At 35.3% G+C, this 25,668-nt stretch overlaps 4 protein-coding genes across 8 annotated transcripts; 1 reads left to right on the top strand and 3 right to left on the bottom strand.

The window, feature by feature from the left end:
- Window positions 1–506: 506 nt before the first annotated feature.
- On the top strand, window positions 507–6,587 carry LOC110783738 (pentatricopeptide repeat-containing protein At2g41080). 3 transcript variants are annotated; one of them, XR_008932567.1, is made up of 4 exons: window positions 507–829; window positions 1,001–3,154; window positions 3,492–3,758; window positions 6,210–6,587. XR_008932567.1 is itself a non-coding variant. In XM_056843186.1 (2 exons), exon 2 carries the CDS (start codon window positions 1,042–1,044, stop codon window positions 3,019–3,021), a length of 1,980 nt encoding a protein of 659 aa, XP_056699164.1. In that variant the 5' UTR covers window positions 507–829; window positions 1,001–1,041; the 3' UTR covers window positions 3,022–3,315. The 3 variants fall into 3 exon arrangements, 1 of the variants encoding a protein (XP_056699164.1); XR_008932566.1 differs by having other exon boundaries at window positions 3,462–3,758; XM_056843186.1 differs by lacking the exons at window positions 3,492–3,758; window positions 6,210–6,587 and having other exon boundaries at window positions 1,001–3,315.
- A 1,106-nt stretch (window positions 6,588–7,693) lies between these two features.
- Window positions 7,694–13,318, bottom strand: LOC110783736 (ATP-dependent zinc metalloprotease FTSH 2, chloroplastic). 2 transcript variants are annotated; one of them, XM_021988102.2, is made up of 5 exons: window positions 13,122–13,318; window positions 10,283–11,486; window positions 9,777–10,090; window positions 8,455–8,695; window positions 7,694–8,196 (listed from the first exon to the last, which is right to left on the bottom strand). In XM_021988102.2, exons 2-5 carry the CDS (start codon window positions 11,459–11,461, stop codon window positions 7,855–7,857), a joined length of 2,076 nt encoding a protein of 691 aa, XP_021843794.1. In that variant the 5' UTR covers window positions 11,462–11,486; window positions 13,122–13,318; the 3' UTR covers window positions 7,694–7,854. The 2 variants fall into 2 exon arrangements, with proteins under 2 accessions (XP_021843794.1, XP_021843796.1); XM_021988104.2 differs by having other exon boundaries at window positions 13,084–13,214.
- A 3,946-nt stretch (window positions 13,319–17,264) lies between these two features.
- Window positions 17,265–19,560, bottom strand: LOC110783735 (uncharacterized). Of its 2 annotated transcripts, none has more exons than XM_021988101.2 (3): window positions 19,011–19,560; window positions 18,851–18,927; window positions 17,265–18,045 (listed from the first exon to the last, which is right to left on the bottom strand). In XM_021988101.2, exons 1-3 carry the CDS (start codon window positions 19,086–19,088, stop codon window positions 17,478–17,480), a joined length of 723 nt encoding a protein of 240 aa, XP_021843793.2. In that variant the 5' UTR covers window positions 19,089–19,560; the 3' UTR covers window positions 17,265–17,477. The 2 variants fall into 2 exon arrangements, with proteins under 2 accessions (XP_021843793.2, XP_021843792.2); XM_021988100.2 differs by having other exon boundaries at window positions 17,265–18,090; window positions 19,011–19,539.
- A 992-nt stretch (window positions 19,561–20,552) lies between these two features.
- On the bottom strand, window positions 20,553–24,646 carry LOC110783733 (uncharacterized). The gene is made up of 5 exons (XM_021988099.2): window positions 24,293–24,646; window positions 22,680–22,835; window positions 22,206–22,338; window positions 22,062–22,101; window positions 20,553–21,046 (listed from the first exon to the last, which is right to left on the bottom strand). The coding sequence occupies exons 1-5, from the start codon at window positions 24,569–24,571 to the stop codon at window positions 20,959–20,961; spliced, it is 696 nt and encodes a 231-aa protein (XP_021843791.2). The 5' UTR covers window positions 24,572–24,646; the 3' UTR covers window positions 20,553–20,958.
- Window positions 24,647–25,668: the final 1,022 nt, after the last annotated feature.

Below are 25,668 nucleotides of genomic sequence, written 5' to 3'. Positions count from 1 at the left end.
TTTATTTATTTATTAACTATTGTAGGTTAAGAGTATAATGCATTTTTTTGAAATTTTATATGAAAAGCAAAAAAATATTTTGCTATTTTGCTTTTATGTAGTTTCCGTAATAGCTTATTACGTATATTATAGAAACAGTATTATCAAAAAAACTGTGATTTTTTTCTATTCCTAACATATATGTTCTTCAAATCAGTAATAATATACATTTTTTTATCCTTGTCGTAATACATAAAATCATAATTTTTTTTCATAAATACTTCTATTACATTAAATAGAAGGAAAGAATAAGAAAATAATAATCAGGAAATCAAATATTTCAAAAGATTTTTAAATTAAAAGCTTTTTTTTAATAAAAAAGAAAAAAAAACAAGGACTCGCTAGGACGTGACACGTGTCATTTCTGGTGTGTCTTTTAGTATATAGTAATAGATAGATAGATTGTACTGCATTTAGAGAAAATATCATCGCATTTAGTACCTTTTTTAAAAGTAAGAAATTTTGAAAAAAACCTTTAAAAAAAATAAAAAGTAAAAAATAAACCCCTTCCTCATCACACAAAACGGAGGGAGTACAAAAATTTCTCTTCCCATTTTACCACAGCGCCGCCGGCCAGCCACGGACCCACCACCGCCGGTCGCCTGACTCGCCTAGCCGCTTACCCGCTTTCACAGTTTCACCCACTTCTGAATTTTGTAAGCATCACCACAAACTCCACGGCGTTTCCGGCTCACCGCCAACTACGAGGAGAAGTTTATGGCACTCTCCGCTCCGCTCCGCACTCGCCACCCCGCACCCACTCCGTCGCCGCCTACAAGGAGAAATTCAGGTAAATTCATTCTTTCAAAATTTAATTTTAGTAACTATTGTTTGATTGTTCCTCTGATTTTGTTGATCTATGAGTATGCTTTGGGTCTAGTTTATAGTTTAAACTCAAACTTGCTATTTTTCAAACTTATTATTTAGACAGTTTTGTTACTCCCATTTCTATATGTAACAGAGTAACAGAATAACCTGCTGCTTGGCAATGAACCTGGTTGCATGGGCAAGCTCAATCTCAGATCGCTTGGCTCAATTGGTTGTTGTTCTTATTCTACTCAACCGTTGGACGTTTCCTCAATCAACGTGCTAACCAACCTTTGCTCCAGGGGACGCCTAAAAGAAGCATTTCAGAGCTTCAAATCTGAAATATGGTCAGACCCAAATCTTTTCTCTCACCTAATTCATGGTTGTATTTCTGCAAAATCAATTTCATGGGGAAAACAGCTTCATGCTTTGACAATTACTTCTGGTTGTTATTTAGACAAGTTTGTGAACAATCATTTGTTGAACATGTATGGAAAACTTGGCGAATTGGACACTGTTTTAGTGTTATATAATGTGATGCCGTGGAAAAATGTGATGTCTAGGAACATTTTGATTAATGGCTATGTGCAATGTGGTGATTTTGGGAGTGCTTGGAAGGTGTTCGATGAAATGCCTGAACGAAATGTTGCAACTTGGAATGCGATGGTCACGGGGATGGTACAGTATGAGAAAAATGAGGAAGGGTTGGGGTTGTTTTCGAGGATGCATTTACTGGGGTTTCGGCCGGATGAGTTTACGTTGGGTAGTGTGCTTCGAGGGTGTGCTGGTTTGAGAGCTTTGTTTTGTGGGAGGGAGGTTCATGGTTATGCCATCAAAAGTGGTCATGATTTGAGTTTGGTTCTTGGCAGTGCATTGGCTAATATGTATATGAGGTGCAGATGTTTGGAGGATGGAGAGAAAATCATTCAAGGGATGCCCATCCATAACGTGATTGCATGCAATACGCTTATTGCTGGAAGAGCTCAAAACGGGTATCCTGAGGGTGCTTTAGAGCAGTATAATTTGATGAAGAAGGCGGGATTTCAACCTGATAAAATTACATTTATTAGTGTCGTTAGCTCGTGTTCTGAACTAGGGACCCTGGGACAAGGACAGCAAATACATGCTGAAGTGATAAAGCGGGGTGTTACTTCTGTAGTTCCTCTAGTTAGTTCACTGATAAGCATGTATTCTAGATGCGGATGCTTGGAAGAATCTAACAAAGCTTTCAAGAACTGTAAAGATGCAGATGTTGTCCTGTGGAGCTCAATGATTTCTGCTTATGGTTTCCATGGCAAAGGAAGGGAAGCCATTGAACTCTTCAATCAAATGGACCAAGAAGGACTGGAGGCAAACGAGGTTACTTTCTTGAGCTTGCTATATGCTTGTAGCCATTGTGGACTGAAGGATGAAGGGCTTGAATATTTTGACCTAATGGTTAAAAAATATGGATTGAAGCCCAGGTTAGAGCACTACACGTGTGTTGTTGATCTACTTGGTCGTTCTGGTTGTCTCGTGCAAGCAGAAGATATGATTAGATCAATGCCCACAAAAGCAGATGCTGTTATATGGAAAGCTTTGTTATCTGCTTGTAAAACCCATAAAAATGTAGATATGGCTAAGAGGATTGCTGAAGAGGTCCTCAAGCTTGATCCTCTGGATTCCGGTTCCTATGTTCTGCTTGCAAATATCCAAGCCTTTGCAAAGAGGTGGGACGAAGTTTCTACTGTGAGAAAAGCCATGAGGGATAGACGAGTAAAGAAAGAGCCAGGTGTTAGTTGGTTTGAGTTCAAGAATGAGGTTCACCAATTCACCATGGGAGCTAAGTACCATCCTAGGTCCTTGGAGATTTATTCATATCTGAAAGAACTAATGTCAGACATAAAAAAATGCGGGTATATTCCAGATACTGGATTTGTTTTGCAAGACATGGACACACAAGCAAAAGAGCAAAATTTGGCTCAGCATAGTGAAAAGCTGGCCATCGCATTTGCTCTAATGATCACTCCTCCCGCTTTTCCTATTAGGGTAATGAAGAATTTGCGTATTTGTGATGATTGTCATGTGGCTATCAAGTACATATCTACGGTTAAGGACAGAGAGATTATAGTGCGCGATACAAGTAGATTTCATCACTTCAAGAATGGTGAATGTTCGTGCAGTGATTACTGGTAGGAACGTAGGATAATTGACAGCAAGAAATTTTGACTGTCCATGACAATTTGTTCAGGCTCTTGTGTGCAGCACCCGTAGACATTTAGAAAATCCTATTTGTTCGATCGGGGAGACTATAGATTGCTGGAAACAGGTAATTTTTTAAAATTTGCTTTAGCTTGAAGGTTAAAGTGCAATTGTAGTCAATAAGAAGCTAGCATGTTACCCTCCCTACGCTGGTAGAACTCCAGATAAATATTTATCTTATTTTATCCTCATTGCTTATATATCAGTTCTGCCTTATTTAGTTTTTCAGATCGCTTATTGCCATTTTCTGTTTTGTAATTCTTGCCTTTATTGAGTTCGATTTTCCTTTGAGCAATTTATTTTAATCTTCAAGTACATTCTATGTTTTCCCTAAATAAAAAAGAGTAAAATATGTGACGACATTGGGTGGTCAGTTGTTTGAATCAAAAGAATGGATGCTTTAGGAGGTTCTTCGTGGTGGAGCACCCACCCTTTCAATCAATTTCGGCAACGAGGAACAAAACATAGAGGAGAGAGAAACAACAAATGCAACGACTCTTCGTCGGATTCTGCCGCACAATCCACCGCCAGCCACCGTTTCCCACTTAAGCAAGCGGTCATTGCCGAATCTCTTGCCTTGGCCGGTGACACCATTGCTCGTCTTCGACACCGTTGGACTTCTAAACCTGACTCCCAACTCTGCCTCTTCTACTTCCGATGACCATGATAAGGTTCAAATTTTATCCCTCTCTCCTTTCAGTAACTCTTTGGAGTTGTAGTGGTGTATATTTATATTTGCTATTTATGTGATTATTGGGCCTCCAATCTTGTTCTATGATCAATCAATATGTCACATTTGTGCAATTTTGTGAATATATGAAATTGCATTTTTTCAATTTGATTCTTGTATGTTATTGTATGACTTGCTGGATTGTATTTTGCATTTTTGCGCTTGTGCTTCTAATTTTGGTTGAGTCAAGGATAACGGACGTTGGCAATTGACCCTCTTACTTTGCTGAAGATAAGGTCATCTGGGTGTTGGATTAGTTGCTTCAAATGTGTAGTTAGTTAGTTGCGTAGGATTCTCGTGTTATTGATTTAAAGAAAGTTTATACTTTCAGATTCCTAAAATATGCAATTTAATGTGTGTGTTTTGTTGGGTGTTACAACCCAGATTTTCTATATTAACATTTGAGGGCTGCGCCTGTTGTGTTTCTCTCTTTACAATTGTATCACTCTATCTAAACCTAGGACTATACTATGAGATATATACACTAAGCGACCAATAAGAAAGCAACAGCAAAGCAATAAACTAAACAGCAGTATACAAGAAAGCTAGCAGACAAAATGGTAGCTGGTGTAGGGGCATTCTGTTGCGATCAGTTCACATGATCCTAGAGGTCACATATGAGAGCTATTCTACTGTAATACTCCGTAAGAGATGCAGGAAGCTTAGTATGCTTCTCATAATTCTTCAGATTTGTTATCTAGTAAGTGGGTCTTAGGTTGTTGAGATCATGCTAGTAAGTGGGTTAATCATGATCATCAAATCATGGGATGGGGCTCCTTATTTTTTAGCTTGTTTTGTTTGACATAAATAGTTGTTTTGTAGTTCATAATTAAATAGAGTGAAATATGATAAGTATTAATACTTAATCTTTTGCTCATCATCTTCCCCTCTTTTATTATGAGTTATAAGCTCAACACCGTGAAATAATATGGTACAGGGGCGCCTGGGTTTCTTGTTTTGTGAGGAATTCTCTTGTATTGTTATGACCTTCCTGGCATTATGAAGCCTTTGGTACTGTTAGCATATACATTCATGCAAGCGATGGTTGTACTGAGGTTTGTGCTAGTATAGTGTACGGAACTAGAAAACAACAATATAGCTTGGGCTTCATTAGGGGAACGTAACACGGTTTTCTGTGCGAATTAATTCAACACTATAACAACTCATTAATGGGCGATCTTTAGGGAGATTCAGATGTAAACAAATTTAAATATGACCTACTGTTACTGGGTGCAAATGACATAGTAGTTTTTTCATTTTGATTTATGTATGTTTTTGTATGATTTACTTGATTGTATTTGCTCCCGTGCTTCTTATTCAAGGTAATGGTCTCTTGTATTGTCATGACTTCATGATACTGGGAAGTCTTTTACAGTGTTAACTGTCTTAGCACAAGTATACCTGGAAAGTGTTGGTAGTATCGAGGTTTGTGCATAAAAAATAGTAATTGGCGCTCTATAATCTATATGGAAAAGTAACATGTTGTTTGTGCGAATGGAATTCTGTACAAGAATGGCTCAGCACTTTCCTCTCCTAGGGCGAGCTTTAGGGAGATCCAGATGTATACAAGTTTAAGCCTGACCAACCATGAAAGTAGTATTGCTTTGATGCTTCATGGCATCATCTATGCTTTCTCTCTCATGGGACTGTCTGATAGCTAATTTCAGCTTTCTTCTCCTTCCCATTCGCTGAATGTGATTCTATATCTTATTCATGTACTGAATGTGGCATTTCAGATAGAACAAACCCTTTTATGAAAGCGGTAGGGTGAATGAGATTCAATCTCTAATTCATGTTTTGAATGTGGCATTTTAGATAGGAAATTCTTTTGAGCTCACGACTCTGATGTTGTATATTTGTATTTAAATTGCAGGATTTAGATTCTGGGTTCCATATAAGTGTACTGAACTTTTGGTACTACTTGTATCTCTTTCTCTGTGATGCATTGGCTTTCAAATATGCGGAAAAATGAATAAATAATTGACTTGGGATAAACTATGCTTTTATAGACTTCAAATTTATGTACTTAGTAGTTGACAATACACTATTAAACTAAGGACAAACTGTCCTCTGAAGAAGAAAGCAAAATTAAAGATTCCCCCAATTTCTTTGTACCTGCCCAAGTCGAACCGAGTAAAAAAGTGACGGGAGGTAATGAACCAGACCGGGAGTGACAAGGCTTGACCAAGTGGTAAAAATTTAACATTCAGAAATGGAGTATTTATCTTGTCTATATATTGGTTCCAAAATGTTAGCTATTAACAAATTAATTTCAGCATATGGCCCTTTGGATAAGCAATGTTCCCTCCTTGTCATTTTTATTTTATTTTCTGTTTTTTTTGTGTGTGTAGTGTGTACTGAATAAATTGATCTACCCTGGCTTTTTTTGTAGGGTTGTTCCTCTTGGCTCTTCAGACACAGGTGGCTTTATCCTCTCTTCAACAAATGAGCAAATAAATCCAACTTAACTGCTGTCAGCTGCGCATATCCTGATTAGCTTTCTTTCTAGCCCGCTGATCATGCAAAAACTGTTCTAAACTTAAATCATTTTCCTTAAATAAGATACTTGAATGCTTCAGATTAGACAGACCAAGAACAATTGATCTGCTTTTCTTTTGGCTGGATTATTTAACTCACCAAATTGTAAAACTTTACTGTTATTTTATTTTCTTCAGACTTCTGGTTTTTAGCAGGTCTGATTTTTGTCAACTAAAAATTTGATTGCGATTGACATTTAATGTATGTAACATTTGGGATGGTATTGAACACACACTGCTGATTTTATTGGCTCAAAATTCATTGCGGAGTTGCAATTGAAAACCACTTAATTTTGGACAAACTGTTCAAATTTTTCATAAAACGGCACACACAGACACATTTTGAGCAATATACTCGGTTGTTCAGAATTAATATTTTCGTCTGTTGTAAATTATTTTGATATCTGGAAAGAAGTTATTCTTTCTTTAAAAGCCAAATTGGCCTCAACATCACCAACTATAGTTTGGGTGAACTCAACATCATAATCTTTGACTAATAGCCAAAACAGCACCAACTAATGCTAGAGTTACAACGCATGTCATTAATGATGCTGGAGTTCTAAGATTTTGCCGTAGATCCCAAATTCCGCCTGAGCTACAATATTTTATATGCTTTTTAATTATATGTTTAATATTTTTTAGGGAAATATTAGTTTTATTTGGTCCTTTCGTTATTAAAGAACAGACTAATGATCAACCGATCTTTTTCTCCCTCTTCAATTTCACCGACGAGTAATTTGTACGAGTATGCTATTTCTTGTGCGGTTTGATTGTTAGATTTTGCAATGATTTGACCACGATATTTATGTTTTCTGTTATCTTCAATATGTTTATGTTACATTATCAAATAAAAATAAATAATAACTATTATTTCCCTAAAAAATAATCAAAAATAAAAAATAATTATAAAATACTGTAGATCCGGCAGAATTTTGAGTCTCCGGTGGAGTCTTGGGATTCCGACTTTACTAATGACATGCGTTGCACCCATAATTTTAGTTGGTGTTATTTTGGCTATTAGTCAAAGGTTGTGCTGGGTGCACCCAAAACCGTAGTTGATGTTGTTGAGGCAAATTTCCACCTTTAAATAGTAATGTTTTTAATTTAGAGTTCGATTTTTCTACAGAGATTTCGAGCGACAACTATTTTATACTTTGTGTGATCGTTTAGCTAAATTGGTTGATCCTCAGGATTGTATGTGTGCAAGACCATTATTAGTTTAGTTTAAGTTTGACTTTGAGCTTGTGTTTGAGCAATTGCATATTCCGTAGCAGGTAGCTGTTGTTATGGGCCAATATAGGATCAAGTTGACCTTTAAAGAGAATTGCAGAGAAGGATAGACAGCACAAAGGAATTAGATTCCAAGTATTAATTAATTAATTACAATTATACAGTGTCTAAATTACATGAGAATAATATGGTCAAAACTCCAAATAGGAGATGGTATAACTTGGTATAGATGAACAAGAAGAGAGAACACCTGATTGTATATATATATGCTTATACAGTTACAGGGGAAGCTGCTGCTGCAGGTACACGGTTTTCCACGGGAATCTCGGTAAACTCGGCGAGAAGAGTTCGGAACTCATCCCCACTAACGGTTTCTGTTTCTAGAAGAACATCAACAATCTTGTCAATGGCCTCTCGGTTGTTTCTTATGTGTGTCAAGGCAATCTGATAAGCTTCGTCTGTAATTTTCTTCACAGCATTATCAATATCCTCAGCTAGCCTTTCCGACATGGAATTTCTTGCCATCATTCTCATTATAACATCTCCACTTTGTGCTGATGCATCCATAAGAGACCATGGACCAATATCGGACATTCCAAAAGTAGTCACCATCTGTAATAAATAAATTTTAAAAAAAACACAGTAATTAATCAGTTTCCTTTTTCAGAAACTATAAAAAAATCTGGTGATTATGATCAACAAACTTAAAGAATAAGAACATAAAAATAATTAATCAATAATACTGTATTGGCTTCAACAAACTTAAAGGATAAGAACACAAAAACTCCAAGGAAAAAAAGGAGTCTTCTTTTTATTCGTTAGAATTATAACAATTTTCACCAAGAGAAGAGGAGGTGGTTGCAAAGTTACCTGCTTAGCCAAACCAGTGATTTGCTGTAAATCACCAGCTGCTCCAGTGGTGACTTCAGATTCACCAAAGATGATTTCCTCCGCAGCTCGGCCACCTAGACCACCAACAATTCTTGCAAAGAGTTGCTGCTTTGAAATGAGGGTTGGGTCATCAGAAGGAATGAACCAGGTGAGTCCTCGTGCTTGACCACGTGGTACGAGGGTCACTTTTTGGACAGCGTCATGCCCAGGAGTCAGAGTTCTGCATCCAAATTAATGATAGGACACTATTATTACTAGTTGCTATGACAAAACCACTAGACTCAATTTTATTGACAACAAAATAGGCATTCATGTCAGACAATGATAGTACAAATAAACACACAACCAACATGATCGTAAGTTTGCAAGTGCTCTAGACTTCTAGAATAGTTTCACGAGTTTGCCTGGATTCACTGATACTCCATTTGTTTTGTAGGCTGAAATCTACCATGTTCAACATTTACAGTAAAAACAGTTTTTATCCAAATAGTAATCCAAGTTATCAAACCAGGAGAACTCAAAAACTATTAAAAGATTATTACTCTTAATAAAATGAACCAAACTTTTCTCACATAAAATGATTTCCGAATCTGATAATAAAGCCATGCAATTTATTCCACAAGCCTATTATGATCTGAAAGAAAGTCCAGAAAATCCCACTTCTTTATTATATTACCCATTTCAGTGAGATTAATCCATACATCTTTCACACCTGATAGTCTGATACTAAAGTTTACCACCATATCTACGTAATCATTCAAATTTAGAAAGAGACAACTTCCAAAAACAACTTTCAAAATTGCAATACCACTTTCTCCTTAAATATATTCTATGCTTGTACAACAGATAGAACTTAACATAATTCAGAATTGGCAAAAGTGTCAGATGGGTGATTTATAAATTAGAGACGGATGTTATTATCGGGATTCAGGTCCTTGAGATACTAAAGTGGAAAGAAACAATCACCTGAAGTAAAGGGGTACATGATATGGTAAAACAACAGCAGAACAAAATATCTCATGACCAGGAAATGTTACTTAAAAACAAGAAAAAGAAATCAAATACAGAGACCTTCGTACTCTATTCATTTCATTTGGAGGAAAATTAGGAAAAGACAAAAAAGAAAAGAAAACAAAGGGTGACTAATTGTCGGTAACTTACTTACTTTATAACACTAAACTACTCCGACTCTTCAAAAATGTTGGGCAAGTTACATGTGTCTATCAAAGATATATCAAGTTTCTTAATTTATTCGTATCATTCAAAAGTCATAACCAAGTAGGAATGTCTTTTTCACTTACCCACAGATGGCATGTCCCACTTCATGATACGCCACAAGACTCTTGCTTTTACTATCAGTCATTACGGTTCCTTCCATTCCAGCTACGATCCTATCAATTGAATCATCTATCTCTTTGGAACAAATTGCTGTCTTTCCACGGCGTCCAGCCAAAATAGCTGCTTCGTTTAAGAGGTTTGCCAGATCAGCACCACTGAAACCAGGTGTTCGCATAGCTATAACCTCGAGGGAGACATCGCCATCAAATTTCTTATTGCTAGCATGGACCTTCAAGATATCTGTTCGTCCACGTACATCAGGAACATCTACCGATACCTGTATAAGAACATAGGATTGTTAATACCTTAGTTCTACTCATCGTTTCAACTAACTACTTTTTCTTGTGCTTCAGGTCTTTCCAGACGACAGATAAGTTGGAATGCTGATTTCACAAGAAAACAACCTAAGAGATGTAATAAAATATCACAGCAAATGGTCAATTTTATGAAGATAGAAAATTAGATTTACCTGTCTGTCAAAACGTCCAGGCCTCAACAAGGCAGAGTCAAGAATGTCTGCTCGGTTAGTTGCAGCAACAACTATTATACCAGTGTTACCCTCAAATCCGTCCATCTCAGTCAGAAGCTGATTTAGTGTCTGTTCCCTTTCATCATTTCCTCCTCCAATACCGGTACCCCTTGACCTTCCCACTGCATCTATTTCATCAACAAACACAATGCAAGGAGCATTTTCCTTTGCCTTCTTGAAAAGATCACGCACTCGAGATGCTCCCACACCAACAAACATTTCAACAAACTCTGACCCAGAAATGGAGAAAAAAGGAACACCAGCTTCTCCAGCAATAGCCTTAGCTAGCAGGGTCTTTCCAGTCCCTGGAGGGCCAACAAGAAGAACACCCTTAGGGATGCGAGCTCCAACAGCAGTAAACCTCTCAGGTTTTTTCAGGAATTCCACTACCTCCATGAAGTCCTGCTTTGCTTCATCAACACCAGCAACATCATCAAAAGTTACTCCAGTATTAGGCTCCATCTGAAACTTGGCTTTTGACTGGCCAAAGGCCAAAGGATTTCCTGGACCACCCGGACCTCCCATTCCTCCACCAGAACGTCTAGAGAGAAGGAAAAGACCCCCTATTAAGATAAGTGGAAAAGCAAGATTTCCTATCAGGTTAAACAACACAGAACCAGAGTCCTCTTGTGCATTATGTGCAGCGAAATCAATATTTTTCTCCCTAAGCTTCTGCAGAAGCTCCTGGCTAAGACCTGGGAGTTGCACCCGAACTCGTTGCACACGGTTACCTAGCTCAGGAGAGATGGCCTCCACAATAGCTATGGTTCCATTTTCAAATAAATCTACCTTCTGCACCCTATCTTTGTCAAGATACTCCAAAAATCGCGAGTAAGACATCCTTGAAGAAGAAACTCCTTGCTCATCAGCATTAGCATTTCCACTAGCAACCAAAGTCGAGGCAACTCCAGCATTCCCAAGCAACAATTTTAAGAAGCCTCTTCTTCCATCACTTTGTGCCTTGTCCGAAGACGCTTTCACAATAAAAGCTTTTTGTGATTTTAACAGTACTGAGCGTCCTGCAAATAGATGCCCATGAAAAAGTCTCTCTTTTAAAATAGTTTTACTGCTTGAGGTAGATGAACCATGTCCCAGAAGGCAGGCTGATGAAGCAGCCATTTCACACAAACTGCGAGTGCTTACCCTATAAGACAAATAAAAGGGGGAAAAAAGGAGGCAGAAATCAGCCCAGAAGCAAAAACATATGAATATTAAGTATAATTGCTGAACAAGATCCCAGAGAAAAAGCCCATCACAGATCTTAAAGTCATTAGCCTTTAATATGATCGGCACTTCCATATCTTGCTCAAAATTTCATAGTTTGATTTGAGGAACCAACTATCTTAAGATTTTAGTATTCCACAATAACAACACTAGTCTTTTATTTGTGAACACAATACGCTTCCACGGTACTATTTGCACTTAAATCTGTAGCTAACTGATGCACTTTCAACAAAAAAGGCGGATATTGAACTTCATTTCTGGCACGGGGATGATAATTGGTAAGTTGATTCCTTTCCTTTTGTATCAGTTAAAAATTAGCCCTTATTTCATTTTAACAATTGTACTTATGTAATATTCTGAAGCTTTGCAAGCTTAAAAAGTAACCTTTTTGAATTTTAAAAAGTAACAACTTTCTTGTTGGATCCTGATATTGGATTTTGGTTGGGTAAAATTAGAACCTATTCAACCTAATGGTTGTATCACGGGAATTCAAATTTTGAGGGTTGCCATACAATATACATTTCACTATTTAAGGATAGAAAGATAGTCGCAAAGAGAAACTTGAAGCAACTGAAAACATAACTTTTAATGTTCAGCTATCATCCCCTTGTCATTCTTGCCAGTCAAATTTTGTATTGATACGGTGAATTAAGGATAATCCTTAGACTTCTACTACTTGTCAACCTACTTAAATCAGACGGCTCTAGTAGTAGCATTGGAAACAGAAGTGTCAAGATCGACTCAAAGATTCAGGCAACACAAGTGGTGTCTCTTCTGTTAAAAAATGCCGGTAAAAACTAGAAGGGATACGAAAGGAAACTGCTAGAATATCACACACAGATTTCTTCTATATGGAGAGGATGAAGAGCCAAGAGGAGCGTACATACGATATCTAGAGATGAGAGAACTAATTCCTTAGACTATATGAGCAGATGGAAAGGGCACTATCACAGATAGAGAATTAAAAACCGAACACCCACTATGAATCAATCGCATATCAATCAATTATTTGCTTTTATAGCTTCTTAAGCTAAAACCATGCCACACAACGGGGTAAAGTTCTACAAATACTCGTAAAATGCTACATATTAATAGCAACTCATCCTTTGCACTTGATTAGATTGATGATGAATGATGATAGTCATGGTAACTTTTACTTACTTCACAGGAACCTCTAGTAATCAATCAAACGTGACCAATAAAAATAAGTTATCAACCAATAAAGCAAAACTAAAGCTGCAACCAATATAGGACCTCAATATTCATACATATGACAAAATTGATGCTCAATTGGAACTAGATAATACCTAATTTAACAAGACAAATGCTTATCAATAACACCCAAATCACTCAATTAACGTAATATCACAAAATTTGGAGAACAGAATAAAAAATGGAAGTTGGTAAATGAAATATTCAACAAAAGTTGTATATTTCCAAGACTAAGCACTAAACTAAGCAGAATTCATGAACAATTGAATAGAAAAAATGAACTTAAAAGTAGAAATAAGACATACCCACAAACAAAAATAGCTAAAATTTGCAGAAAAAGTACCTGGGGAGTATTCAGAGGAGAGAGAAAGTGAGAATTTGAGGAGGAAAAGGGGGAGGGAGGAGGATACAAAGGAAGAGGGGTTCGTAGTGTATTTTAGAGGAAATGGATGTGGTTTTGAAGCGGTTACGTGGCATCCTTGTAATGGCTAGTCATGATCCCTTCTGAATTCTAATGCTTTAGATTTTTTGGTTTGCGTTGTCTCGCCCATGTCTACAAATTCTTCTTGCTTGTGTCTACCCACATTAGCTATCAAATTCAAATTTATGTTTAGAATTTAGATGGGTGTGGTTAAAAAATTTATAATACACTCAATTAGTTGACTAAAATATGATGATTGATTATTTCTTATTTTTTAAAGTAGAAATGCGATTAATGTTTAAACAAACTAGTAGATCGAATCTGACTAGAAAAATTCGGATATTATAAAATTCAAACCATGATAGTACCTTATGTATGTTGCAGAGAACAGATCCTTAAAATCAGGGTAAGTCAAAATCATTCATCGTTAATTCTTGAAAAGTAGAATAACGTATTTGAAAACATCATGTTCCTTATACGTATTTGGGAAAATTGATTGGCATATATGGATTCTCGACCACAATGATTGGAATTGATTGCTTCATCTTCATTCTTCTCTGCTTTGAAGATGCTTGAGTGTATTGATTCATCTATGCTTTGAAGATGTTTGAGTGTAATGATTCATCTATGCTTAGAAGATGCTTGAGTGTATTGATTCATGGAAAAAGGGTTGAGTGTAGAGTTGTTTATGGACGGAATAGCCTGTTAAGTCCGGTCTATCCGACCCGTTTAAATAGTGGGCTTGGACAATGAATTTGGAAAAAAATAAAAATTTGGGTGGGTTAAGCCCTACCCGTTAATGTTGACTGATGGATATGAACGAGATAATATTTGTCGCGTGCAAGCTCGACCAGCCCGTTTATTAAAAAAAAAAAGTAAATTTATTTAAAAGTTTTTTTAGTTAATCTATTATACTTTTATTTAATTTTTATTTTGTAAGTGATAGAAAAACATTGGATTCTTGACTTTTCATTATTAACTTATATATTTAGGACAAATAACTTGTTTCTTTCTTGGTTTCTTACAAGAATATCACACCATTTTTATTTTTCACTTTGTTTTATAGGATGAAGCTCGAAAAGTTAGAGATAATTTAAGCAAAATAAAATTTTAAACCATTAAAAGAAAAAATCAAACCATAAACACAAAAGTAAATCCATTATAATTAGTAAAAGAATTTAAAATACTTTTAGGCTCGTTAGCTCGGGGTCAAGCCCAACCCAGTTAATAGGCGGGTATGGACAAGAAGTCAATCCCGTAAAAAATGGGTTGATTTTTCCATTCAGACCCGTTGGACAAAAAATAATCTTAGGGCTCAACCCACTACCGGCCCAAGCCCACAAATAAACAACCCTAGTTCAGAGGTAGAGATTATCCCACCGCTCATTGCAAATTATGTAAATAAAAATTTTAAGTATGCAAATAAGATCGAGATTCAAAATAGAGAAACAAAAGTTGCTCTTCTAATTTATTACACTAGTCTTTTATGCACGCGATGCATGCGAGAGTTTACAAAAATTTAAAGTTATGTTATTACAACTAAACATAAAAAATACTAGCCAAGAAAAATTATTTACAAAGTTCATCATATCTAAAGAAAAATTAGACATCATTTCATGAAATAAACATCTAATTAGTGAAACAATGTAATACTCATGTCTTTACATGACGAAATATTTAAATTGTAGTGCCAAAATAAATAAATTAAACATATAAAATAGTGGTTTCACTTTTTTTTTCCCTTGCAATACACTTGTCTAACAATTTGCACTCCTCTGCCAATTGATTTGAAGCACATAATTAACATTATAGGAATGTTCTGGATTAAAATATTCAATTGACGTGGATAACACCACGAAAAAAAAAATTGGTTATGGAGGCTGGGAATACCTTTTTCATGACAGGATTACATACATTAGGAGTAAAAGAATTCCCTTTTAATTTTAAATACAATATGACCTAAATAAAATCATAAAAGCATTTAGTTATACGGAGTAATAGATTGAAGCCTGTTAAAATACTAATTTTTATCTCCGTAGCTAAGTAGCCTAAAGGCTAAAGTACGTGTGTTGTGTGAGGTCGTATAATATTATTACTCTCAAAGTACCACAATTAAATATATATGGTAAGTCGAAACAATAACCTATAAAACTGAATCAGAAATTAATTTTTTCTTAAAAAAAATTAGGTATTACGTTCGACCTTCGACCGAAATGGAGTATTAATTTATGCCTCCATTTCGACTTTCGATCTTATATACCTTGATATTCTTCTTATTCCAAGTATTATTTTACCAACATTATTAATCAGTGTTATTAATGTATCTTTTGTTGTTCCATCTTTAGTGTATAATTAATAGGGAGTATAATTTACTTCTTCTTAGCAAATTGTATTGAACACTAATATTTTGCTGAGTAAAGCGTATGTTTTTTTCCCCTTACATCTCTAGTGTATAATAAAGTAATCATACAGTTTGCTACTAATCTTAAAAAATGACTACTAAATCTTTTGTATTACGGAGTACTTATATACTTTAAGCATTTTATTACTTCGTTTTTATCCTAATCTTTAAAAGTGAATATACTATATGTATTATTTGCATATTTTACCGAATAATTGTTGTCACTAAATAATCTTGCTTTGACTATTTTCTAATAAGAATGCTTTCTTTAGGAAAATAGCATAGGTAGTAAATTTGTATCGCACTTTCCTTAAATCTTGGCATTATTTCTCAATTTTAATTGTGAGTATGGTATTATAGAATATTCTACAGGGAACCTAAAAAGTCATTTACTATAATGACCTCAAGAGTTACCTTAGAGCATCTCTAATGGTTGTAGCTAGGGACTAGCTTGAAATTTATAAAAGTTTCAAGTTAATAGCTAGATCATTGGAGTGAAAATAATAAATTAGCTTGGCCAAGCAAATTAGCTTGACAACTAGCTCCCAAAGTTGTCAAATAATTAATTGACAAGTGGGGCAAGTGGGACTAATTTAAATAACAAGCTAGTTGCTAGCCATTGGAGCACAAATTAGCTAGACAATAAAATAGCTTGAAATCTTATGTGGCATAACAAGTTGATTGTCAAATTAGCTTACGGTTGGAGATGCTCTTATAAAATAGAGATTATATTAAAACAAGCGTGGGGAATGACACATGTCATCTTCCCGCCAAAAAAGTCTTTCTTAAAAAACTAATCTACTTTACTTATTATTTTATTTTCTCTTCTTTTGTATAAGCTGCTATGTATGGGAAAAGAAATACAGTATAAGATTATAGAATATTATAGTATTAGACGATTTTAATAATATTTTAGTCAAATCGACATACTCCGAATCAATTATAGAAAATATATTTACTCAATATTTTGGTCAAATTAACATATTAAGCATATAAAATATTTTGGTCAAATTATCATATTCAACATATAATTCAAATATAAAATACATATTAGAGAGAAAATTTTATCTTAGATGATTAAAGATTACGTTCAAGATTTATTAATTACGCATTAGATTTAGGGAAAAATATTTCAGTTAAATATTTTATAAAAAAGAAGGTCAATTAATAAGTTTTGAATATCCGTACGTGTACGGAACCTAAAATAGTACCTGGTGATTGAGTTGCGACAAAAATGTGAACTGATCCTATAAACTTATATTGGGGACTTTTACATGGTTTGTAACTACCTGTATGACTGTATCCTATATTTTGATTGAATAAAAAGTTGATAGTTCTCGGATTATTGTCATTAGATCTTGCATTCATGCAATTTGCAGCATCTTGAATTGATCATGTCATACTATGAAAGGCCCAACCATAAGTTTGATAAATATTTAGGTGACGATAAAGGTCGCAAGTTGTGACAACATTAAGTTATCACAATCATATGTGTCGCAATTTAATTGGTACATATAGGCGTCACGTAGGCTATGTGTCATCAGAATATTTTTACTATCAATTCAATATTTTTACTATGAAAATATGTAAATAAGGTAGTCGATATAAAGAAGGAAACAAATTAGAATATTAAGATTTTCCTACCTTTTTTGAAACATATATAATGGATTTTTATAAGTTAAATATTTTAGATTCCAATTTAAATCATGACACATAAGCATGCCATGTCATCATTGTGACACGACTTAAAGGTCGCATGTTGCGAACTTTATCATTTTCGAAATATATATATTATACTTGTACTTGTTTTGATACTACACATTACACGATTAATTATCCTCTATGCCATGGCATAACTTTGTAAAATCTGGGAGAAATTAGTTCAAAAATCTCCAAGGAAAAGCTTCATCCAGTGATTGGAAAAGAGAAAGGAGCTCATCAGAAAACAGAGCAGGTACCCTAACCCCTCTGTTGTTGTCGTTGAATGGCTGGCCTCTAATTAGTCTTTCTCTCCTCTCATAAAAAGTGGCCCTACAAACAGGACAATCTCCATGGTTTTTCACCCAAGGTACTACGCATTCTTCATGAAACATATGACTGCAAGGTGTCACCATCACTTCTTCTCTAGCTTCAAAATCCTCTAAACAAACAGCACAACTTTTCCCATCTTCATCTTTATGCTTTTCCATTGACTTGCTAGTAATGTCTCTGTTAACATCCCTGTAGTATAAGCTCACTCTTCTTGCCAGAATCTTAGGCATTGGATTGTATATTTCTTTCTTTAGTTTCTTGAGAACGATCACTTGTTCTTCTTTTGTCAGCTTTGAGTCATCATCGGTTTCTGTAGGTACATGCGTGCTTTCATTGCTAGTGTATCTGGGTATTATCCTCTGTGAAGATTGTGGAAACCTAGGGTTCATTCCGTCACCGTGACCTGTGTTGTTGCTGAGAATTACAAACCGTGTTGCAGGATAAAAATCCGAGGGAAAACTGCAATAATTAGGCCTCAGTTCTAAAAAACAGAATCTCCATATTCAACATCAGCAATCAGAGTTTGTAAATCTGTCCGTGTTGCAGGTTCATGCTTACTTACAGGTCTAATCAACTACTGATACAACACAATATCCGTTTAACGCAACATATTAGTCTTTATCTATTAATCTAAAGTTCCAAACATGTCCTTTTTCGTCTGAATTTCACATCATAATTATAAAAAATGTAGGACCACTATTGCTATACATATAGACAATCAACATAATATCATTCTAAACTTATTCTAAGAGCAAGATTAGCGCTGGTATAAGCTAAGACTTCCACATAATCTTTTCTATTAATTTTTAATTTCTCATATTCTTGTTGAGACCCTTTCAGACTTACTTAATTTTTCCACTTCACCCCTCGTACTTATTCAAAACTCCTCAAACTTAAGAAAACAATAAAATAAAAAAGAAAAAATAATCATAATTAAGATTGAATATACGGTTTAAAAGTCTTAAGTAGAGTCTTGGAATTCCAAGACTCTTGCTCAAACTTTTGTCATACTCTTCCACTTAAATGGGAGGTCTTAGATTAATACTCAATAAGACCGTTGCTCAGACTAGCGCTAATCTTGCTCTAAACACAAAAACAAACGAATATGCTAGATTTACCCAACACATCGAAGGTGAACTGTACACCATCTCACATCTTTATCTTTTCCTTTTCCTTTTCCTTACATGTGCATATCATGTGAAGAATTTTTAAGATTTACCTTGTTAGGCCAAAGGGTCTTATGACAGGTGTTTCCTCAAACGGCCTGTATCCAGCCGGTGCGCCATTTCTTGGGTTCTGCAGTCATATTTACATCAAACAACATGAAATAAGATTATAGCACTTCATTCAAAGTTATATAATTCAACTACTAGCCTTACGTCTTGAAAAATAGAATGATGGTTCCATCTGAGTTGCTCATCCTGATGAAATGGAGAATCTCTATACCCCCTGATCATTGTGCCTTTTCGATCAAGTCTTTGTGGTTAAAGCAATGGAGATTATCTTTAGGGTTGCTGCTAAGTGCAGAGAATTCTTATAGCATTAAAAGAATGGAGTTTTATTCAAGTTTTTCGTCTCATACTAAGCATTGCTGCCTGTCTCTTGCCACTTACACTTTGTAAATTGTTCTGCTACTTTATTCTGTACCTGTTGAAGATACTCAGCAATGGGTAATGGGTGTCACAGAAATGACTTTGATGTATATCAAAGAAAGAATCTGATTCTTTGTGGGGTCTTGACAAAGGATTCAACGGTTTTAGTTGCATACTTTTTTCGGTTGAGTTTGGATTGATCGGATCACCGTTTCAATATTTACAAAGCCAGGCAATTCTTTTTAATTTTTATTATTTTGTTTATTATCATGATGTTAATTACTTCCTCCGATTTTTAATACTCGCAACGCTTGTGTATTTTACACTATTCAGTATTCACATATTCTATTTTGACTATTGTTGTGATTTATAGGTAAGAAAAAACATAATCATGTATGATCTTGTTAAATTCGTCTCAATTTGTAGCTTCAAAGTATTAACTTTTTATAACTTTTGTTTAAAGTGAATTAAAGATATTAATGATCAAAGTTGTGCATAGGCATACGTAAAAGTGACCAACGTTGCAAGTATTAGAAATCAAAAAAAGTATTACTCTTAATTATATTGTAATGTTCATCTTTAATTTTTTTTTATTATTATGGTTATATTGTTATTGTTGTTGTTATTATTATTATTACTATTACTATTGTTGTTGTTATTATTATTATTACTATTACTATTGTTGTATTATTATTTATTCAATTCAGCCAGAAAAAGTTCAGAAGAATATGACTTAAGCATACCCATTCGTTCAAGGAGATCAAAAATATATCTTTGTTGACTGAGAAAGAGACCTTATGGGGGTGGGCATGACCTTAACACCAAAAGAGTACGAGAGATTACCGAGATCCTTCAAAGAAAACCCGTTGGTAACGAATTTAATGAACAATTCAAGATAAGTGGGATTAGGCCCAGTGACGATAATACCATCCACGTACACAATGAGATAAATTGGTATAGTAGAATGATGGAGAATAAAAAGAGATGTGTCTGAAACACATCATTTGAGACCTTGTCCAACGAGATAATTTGTGAGTCCAGTGTACCAAGCCAGGGGGTTTGCTTGAGAGCATAAATCGCTTTCTTTAACTTACACACATAGGATTAGGAAGGAATTTAACACAAAATCAGTTACTACGTACTACCACACTGACACTAGTAGCATAGTATGTGTCCGTGTGTGCCATTTTATGAAAAATTTGAACACTTCTCCAAAATTAAGTCATTGTCAACAGCAACTCCACAATGATTTTTGAGCCTGTAAAATTTTCAGCAGTGTATGTTTCCGATTTCCATCAGAATGTTCCGCGTCCGCAAACTCCACGTGAATTTTGAGCCAGTAAATTTTTCAGCAGTGTATGTTTCAATTTGCATCAAAATGTTCCGCGTCCGCAAACACATTACATTTCAATTGCAATCAAATTTAAGTTCATAAAAATCTGACCTGAAAACCAAAAGTCTGAAAAAAAAACAAATATAACAGTGAAATTATCTCCTAGACCATTACAATTTGCTCAGTGAAATTATCCAGCCAAATTTAAGTAAGATCAATTCTTGTCGGTCTGTCAAATCCGAAGCATTCAAGTAGTACCTTGTTTAGGCTCGTGGTTTAGTTTGGAACAGTTTGCATGATCAGCGGCTAGGAAGAAAGAAACCTAATCAGGATTGGCACCTGTTAAGCTGGATTGTAGAAATTTTCACATTGTTTGCACAATTTTATCATGGCAATGCAGCATTACTTGCTCATTCTTGAAGAGAGGATAAAGTTCCAAAAGATGGACCCAAATGACATGAAAGCCACCCGTGTCTGAAGAGGAACAACCCTACAATAAGCCAGGGGAGATCAATTTAACAATTTAATAACAGACACATTTGCAAGAAATTTGGAGTGCCACATGTCCCTCCTTGCAAACATCTTCACATTTTATATTTTTTAAACTTCATGCCCCTTCATTCTCCAATTTCATGTCTTTTCGGCACCAAAAAAATCAATGCCCCTTCCTTCTCCACTTCCATGTTTGTTCACTACCAAAAAAATTCATGCCCCTTCACCTCCAATAAACTTCATACCCTTTTATCTTTAAATTTTTCTATTAATTTCAAGAAACATACCAATTTATATTTCTATCTTCACTGTTTTCTTAGTGAAACAAGAAATGAAATATATTTACTCTTTTTTGATAAATTGAAAAATTAAACTCACTTTTAAAACAAAACAAAAGCCGTGCATAGCACGGGATCAATACTAGGTAATTTGTTAATAGCTGTCATTTTGGAACAATAGAGAAGACATATACTCCATTTCTAAATGTTGCCTACAATTCTCTTTTAGATGTCCCCAAATGTTTGCATTCTTCAAAAATGTATATGTAGTTGATCAAGTAAATCATTTCCTTTTCATATCCTTCAGTTAAAAATTAATAAATTTTTAACACGTTGTTTTAGATATCTGGAGACGGAACCTGCTAAACCCCGGCACCTCGGAGTGATGGGGAAGTATAATGGAATCCTCATCCCAAAGTGCCCAATACGGTTTGATCCCATGACCTTGAAAGTCATGAGGCCAAACTTTTACGGCTTTACCATTAGTCAAGCCTTCCTTGGTGCTCCGTACTCACTAATTAACATATTTACATGTCAACATTTGCAATAATTCATTTTCACATTTGAAAAGCCGTTAAGAAATCAGGGAAAAGTCTACTCTTATTTTGACAATTTTTTTATAGGTGTGTATTGTGTCAACTACTAAGTGCATATTACTACGTATAGTTTATCCCAAAGCATGACATCAATATATAATTCATTTTTCCACATAAAAGAAAGAGATAGAAGTAGTACCAAAAGTTCAGTACACTATATGGAACCCAGAATCTAAATCCTGCAATTCAAATACAAATACACAACATCAGAGTCGTGAGCTCAAAAGGATTTCTTGACCTTGAATAAAAAAACAACACATAACAATTGTATTTGCATGCTTACCAAAGAGCAAAGTAGGAAGGGCGTCCTTTTGGTATTTTTTTGGTAGCTCACACAGCTTCCCTTGCCATAAATTGTTCCATGCGAAGACAACAGCAATAACTGCTGGACCAAGAATTATTTGATTCAACAAAACCTGAGAGTTGTTAAATGATTAACCTCGGATAGCACAAGTCCAGGTTTGGAGCAATCCATCAAACAGAAAGCATGTGAATCCAATCAATCACTCAATGATGAGAGAAAACAAACAAGGAAATAACATAAGAAGCAAAGGCAACAACAATGATAGTAAACAATGACAGCACTTACGGTGCGTTTGGATAGCAACTTAGAAAGATAGAACGGAAAGGAAGGAGAGGGAAAGATGAGGACGGAGAGGGGAAACAAAGGGAAAGAGAAGGTGACCTCCATTTTCCCTCTAGATCTCTCCAATTTTGGAGGAATGGTGTCTAGTGTTAGAGTCTTAGAGAATAATACCTTTGTCAGAAGGTTCTGAACTGTTGGCTGAGGTAGATATCGATCTAGGGTCTGATACCACACATAAGAACCAGGCCCATAAAACAAAAACCCATAGGAAGTCATTCGAAGGGCTCGTAGCCAGTCATGATTCGCAAGAAGAATCTGGAAAATATCCTGCAAAAAAAACCATAGTTAATTTTTCTTAAATCTACAATGCCACAATGCAAATACCATGAAATAAAGCCAGAAAAATCTCAGCGAGTTACCGATCAAATATGAGCTTGAATGCCTGATGGCAATTCAAGTTCACCTTTCACAGTTCCACTTGGATAAATTCTCAAGATAACAATATTGAGGCCAACCCATATAGTGAGGAGGAGGTGGGGGAGGGGGAGAATTGGGTAAGTGGGTTGAGGATTTGAGCCTCAGCCTATCGCTTTCATAAGAAGGTACTCCGTATCTAAAATGCCACATTCAATACATGAATCGGAGATTGAATCACATTCAGCCGATGGGAAGGAGAAGCAAGCTGAAATTTGGCTATCTGACAATCCCAACAGAGAGAAGGCATAGATTAAGGCATGACGCACATAATTGAATACAGCACGATCAAATCACTAAATACTATTTTCATGACAGGTTAGGCTTAAACTTGTATACATCTGGATCTCTCTTAACCTTGCCCTAATGGGGGAGGAAATGCCGAGGTGTTCTTGTGCTGAACTTATTCAATCATTCGCACAAACAAACGTGTTACTCTCCCATATAGAACGCCAATGCTTAATTTGTTTCTGGATTCCATATAATACTTATATTATGCATAAACCTCAATACAACCATCACTTTCATGAATGTATGTGCTAACACTATGAAAGACTTTCCAATAGTATGAAGTCATGACAATGCAAGAGAATTCTACAAAAAAAAAACAAGCAAAAAATTGCCAATAAACCTATTACTACAAATAAGAAGCACGGGCGTGAAATACAAATCAATAAACCATACAGAAACATACATAAATCGTAATCAAGAAACTGCAATGACATTATGCACACAGTAATGGTAGGCCAGTGTTTAACTTGTTTACAGTGGATCTCCCTAAACCTCACCATCTGGTCAGTTGTTCTTGTGTTTTTGCACAAACAAACGTGTTACTTTCCCGTATAGATGCTCATGCTAAATTGTTGCTTTCTAGTTTGGGTATGCTGTACTGTGCATAAACCTCTACACAGCCATCAATTGCATGAATGTATGTTCTAACACACAAAACAAGAAACACAGGAGCCCCTGTCTCTTCGGCAGAGAGGGCCAATTTTCAACGTCTGTTGTCCTTGACTCAATCAAAATTCATCAATCATACAGTTTACATTCTAAATAAGAAACACAAGCGCAAAATACAATCCAGCAAATCATACAAAAACAATCAAATTGAAAAACTGCAATTTCATTACACACCCAGCAAAAATTGCACAAAATGTGATATGATTGATCATACAACAAAATTGGCGGCCAAATAATTGCATAAATGGCACAAAATCTTTCACTCAAGTATTTAACCAACAATTTGTTGCAAACACACACCATTTCAACTACAACGAGTCACTGAAAAGGAGAGAGAATAAAAGTTGAACCTTATCTGAGTCATCGGAAGTGGAAGAAACAGTGTCGGAGTCAGGTTTAGAAGTCCAACGATGTCGGAGCTGAGCAATGGTATCGCCGGCCAAAGCGAGAGATCCGGCAGTGACCGCTTGTTTAAGTGGGAAACGGTGGCCGGCGGTGGATTGTGCGGCAGAATCCGACGAAGAGACATTGCGTTTGTTGTTTCTCTCTCCTCTACGTTTTCTTCCTCGTTGCCGGAATTGATTGAAAGGGTGGGTGCTCCACCATGAAGAACCTCCTAAAGCATCCATTCTTCTTTTGATTCAAACAAACAAAGAACCACCCAATATCACTGTGGTGGGCTCAATTTAATAGCATACTCCGTATCAAAATCTTCATTTTCGGCTCAATTTAACATTTTTTTAATTATTATTTTAATTATCACTTTTCAAAGGAGAGATTTCCTTCGATAATGCTGGAAGATGCATTAATTCTCAAAATACGCCAGATTATAATTTATTACTTTATACTCCCTCCGTATTTATTTAAGAGATACACTTGACCGGGCACGGGTATTAATAAAAAGAATTGAATGAAATAAAGTAATAAAACAAGTGGGGTTGAATAGATATTTTAATAAGAAAAACAAGTGGGGACCATGTTATTTTAGGGAGTGGGGGTGGGGGTGGAGTGTATAGATATTATATAATTAGATGGTGGGGTTGATAAGTTGCTAAAAATGGCAAGTGTATCTCTTAAATAAATACGGCCGGAAAAGGCAAGTGTATCTCTTAAATAAATACAGAGGGAGTAATCATTAAAGCTCCAATTTTGAAGGTTTTAATGCTTGAAATAATTAAATTTTCATGCTAGGATTTCAAGGAATAAATTAGGTTAATTAATTACTTTAAAAATTAATTAATTCATAAGTTAAAATTAAAATATATTGCTGGAAATTTATTAAATATGGTGATTTCTAGGAGGCGATTTCTAGTTGAGTAGATTGAATAACAAGGTGGCCCCTTTAATTAAGTACACAAGGTACGTACAAGCCTAAGTCAAACCTAGTATGCATGTGTGTACATGTTGAGTATTTGTTTGATTGTGATTCATGTTACTCGAATGGTGTTCATGTTTGATTTTCTAGCAAGCATGTTTAGTAAGGTATCATGTTCGTTGAATTTAAATAGCAAGCATGTTGTCCAAATATATTTATGTATATATTGATTATATGCATGCAAGAGGATTTATTTATGTTTGTACGTAATGTCAAAGATGTCAAGAGGTTATTTATGTTTGTACGTAATGTCAAAGATGTCAAGAGGTTATTTATGTTTGTACGTAATGTCAAACATGTTAAGAGGTTATTTATGCTTTGTACATAAATGTCATGTATTCATGGAGAGTT

This window comes from Spinacia oleracea, chromosome 4 (assembly GCF_020520425.1).
Source record: "Spinacia oleracea cultivar Varoflay chromosome 4, BTI_SOV_V1, whole genome shotgun sequence".
Classification (NCBI taxonomy): Eukaryota; Viridiplantae; Streptophyta; class Magnoliopsida; order Caryophyllales; family Amaranthaceae; genus Spinacia; species Spinacia oleracea.
The sequence above is the reverse complement of the archived record's forward strand: the minus strand, read 5'-3'. Positions and strand labels throughout refer to the sequence as shown.

Coding starts and splice junctions, on each gene's coding strand:
- LOC110783738 (XM_056843186.1), top strand. CDS start 1,042: ATGGGCAAGCTCAATCTCAGATCGCTTGGCTCAATTGGTTGTTGTTCT.
- LOC110783736 (XM_021988102.2), bottom strand. CDS start 11,461: ATGGCTGCTTCATCAGCCTGCCTTCTGGGACATGGTTCATCTACCTCA. Junction 10,091..10,282: donor CTGGACGTTTTGACAGACAG/GTAAATCTAATT, acceptor GTTCTTATACAG/GTATCGGTAGATGTTCCTGA. Junction 8,696..9,776: donor GTGGGACATGCCATCTGTGG/GTAAGTGAAAAA, acceptor ATTTGGATGCAG/AACTCTGACTCCTGGGCATG.
- LOC110783735 (XM_021988100.2), bottom strand. CDS start 19,088: ATGATCAGGGGGTATAGAGATTCTCCATTTCATCAGGATGAGCAACTC. Junction 18,928..19,010: donor ATCATTCTATTTTTCAAGAC/GTAAGGCTAGTA, acceptor ATATGACTGCAG/AACCCAAGAAATGGCGCACC. Junction 18,091..18,850: donor AGACCCTTTGGCCTAACAAG/GTAAATCTTAAA, acceptor TAATTATTGCAG/TTTTCCCTCGGATTTTTATC.
- LOC110783733 (XM_021988099.2), bottom strand. CDS start 24,571: ATGGATGCTTTAGGAGGTTCTTCATGGTGGAGCACCCACCCTTTCAAT. Junction 22,836..24,292: donor CTTCCGATGACTCAGATAAG/GTTCAACTTTTA, acceptor TTTTTTTTGCAG/GATATTTTCCAGATTCTTCT. Junction 21,047..22,061: donor TATAGTGTACTGAACTTTTG/GTACTACTTCTA, acceptor GGCTTATTGTAG/GGTTGTTCCTCTTCAGACAC.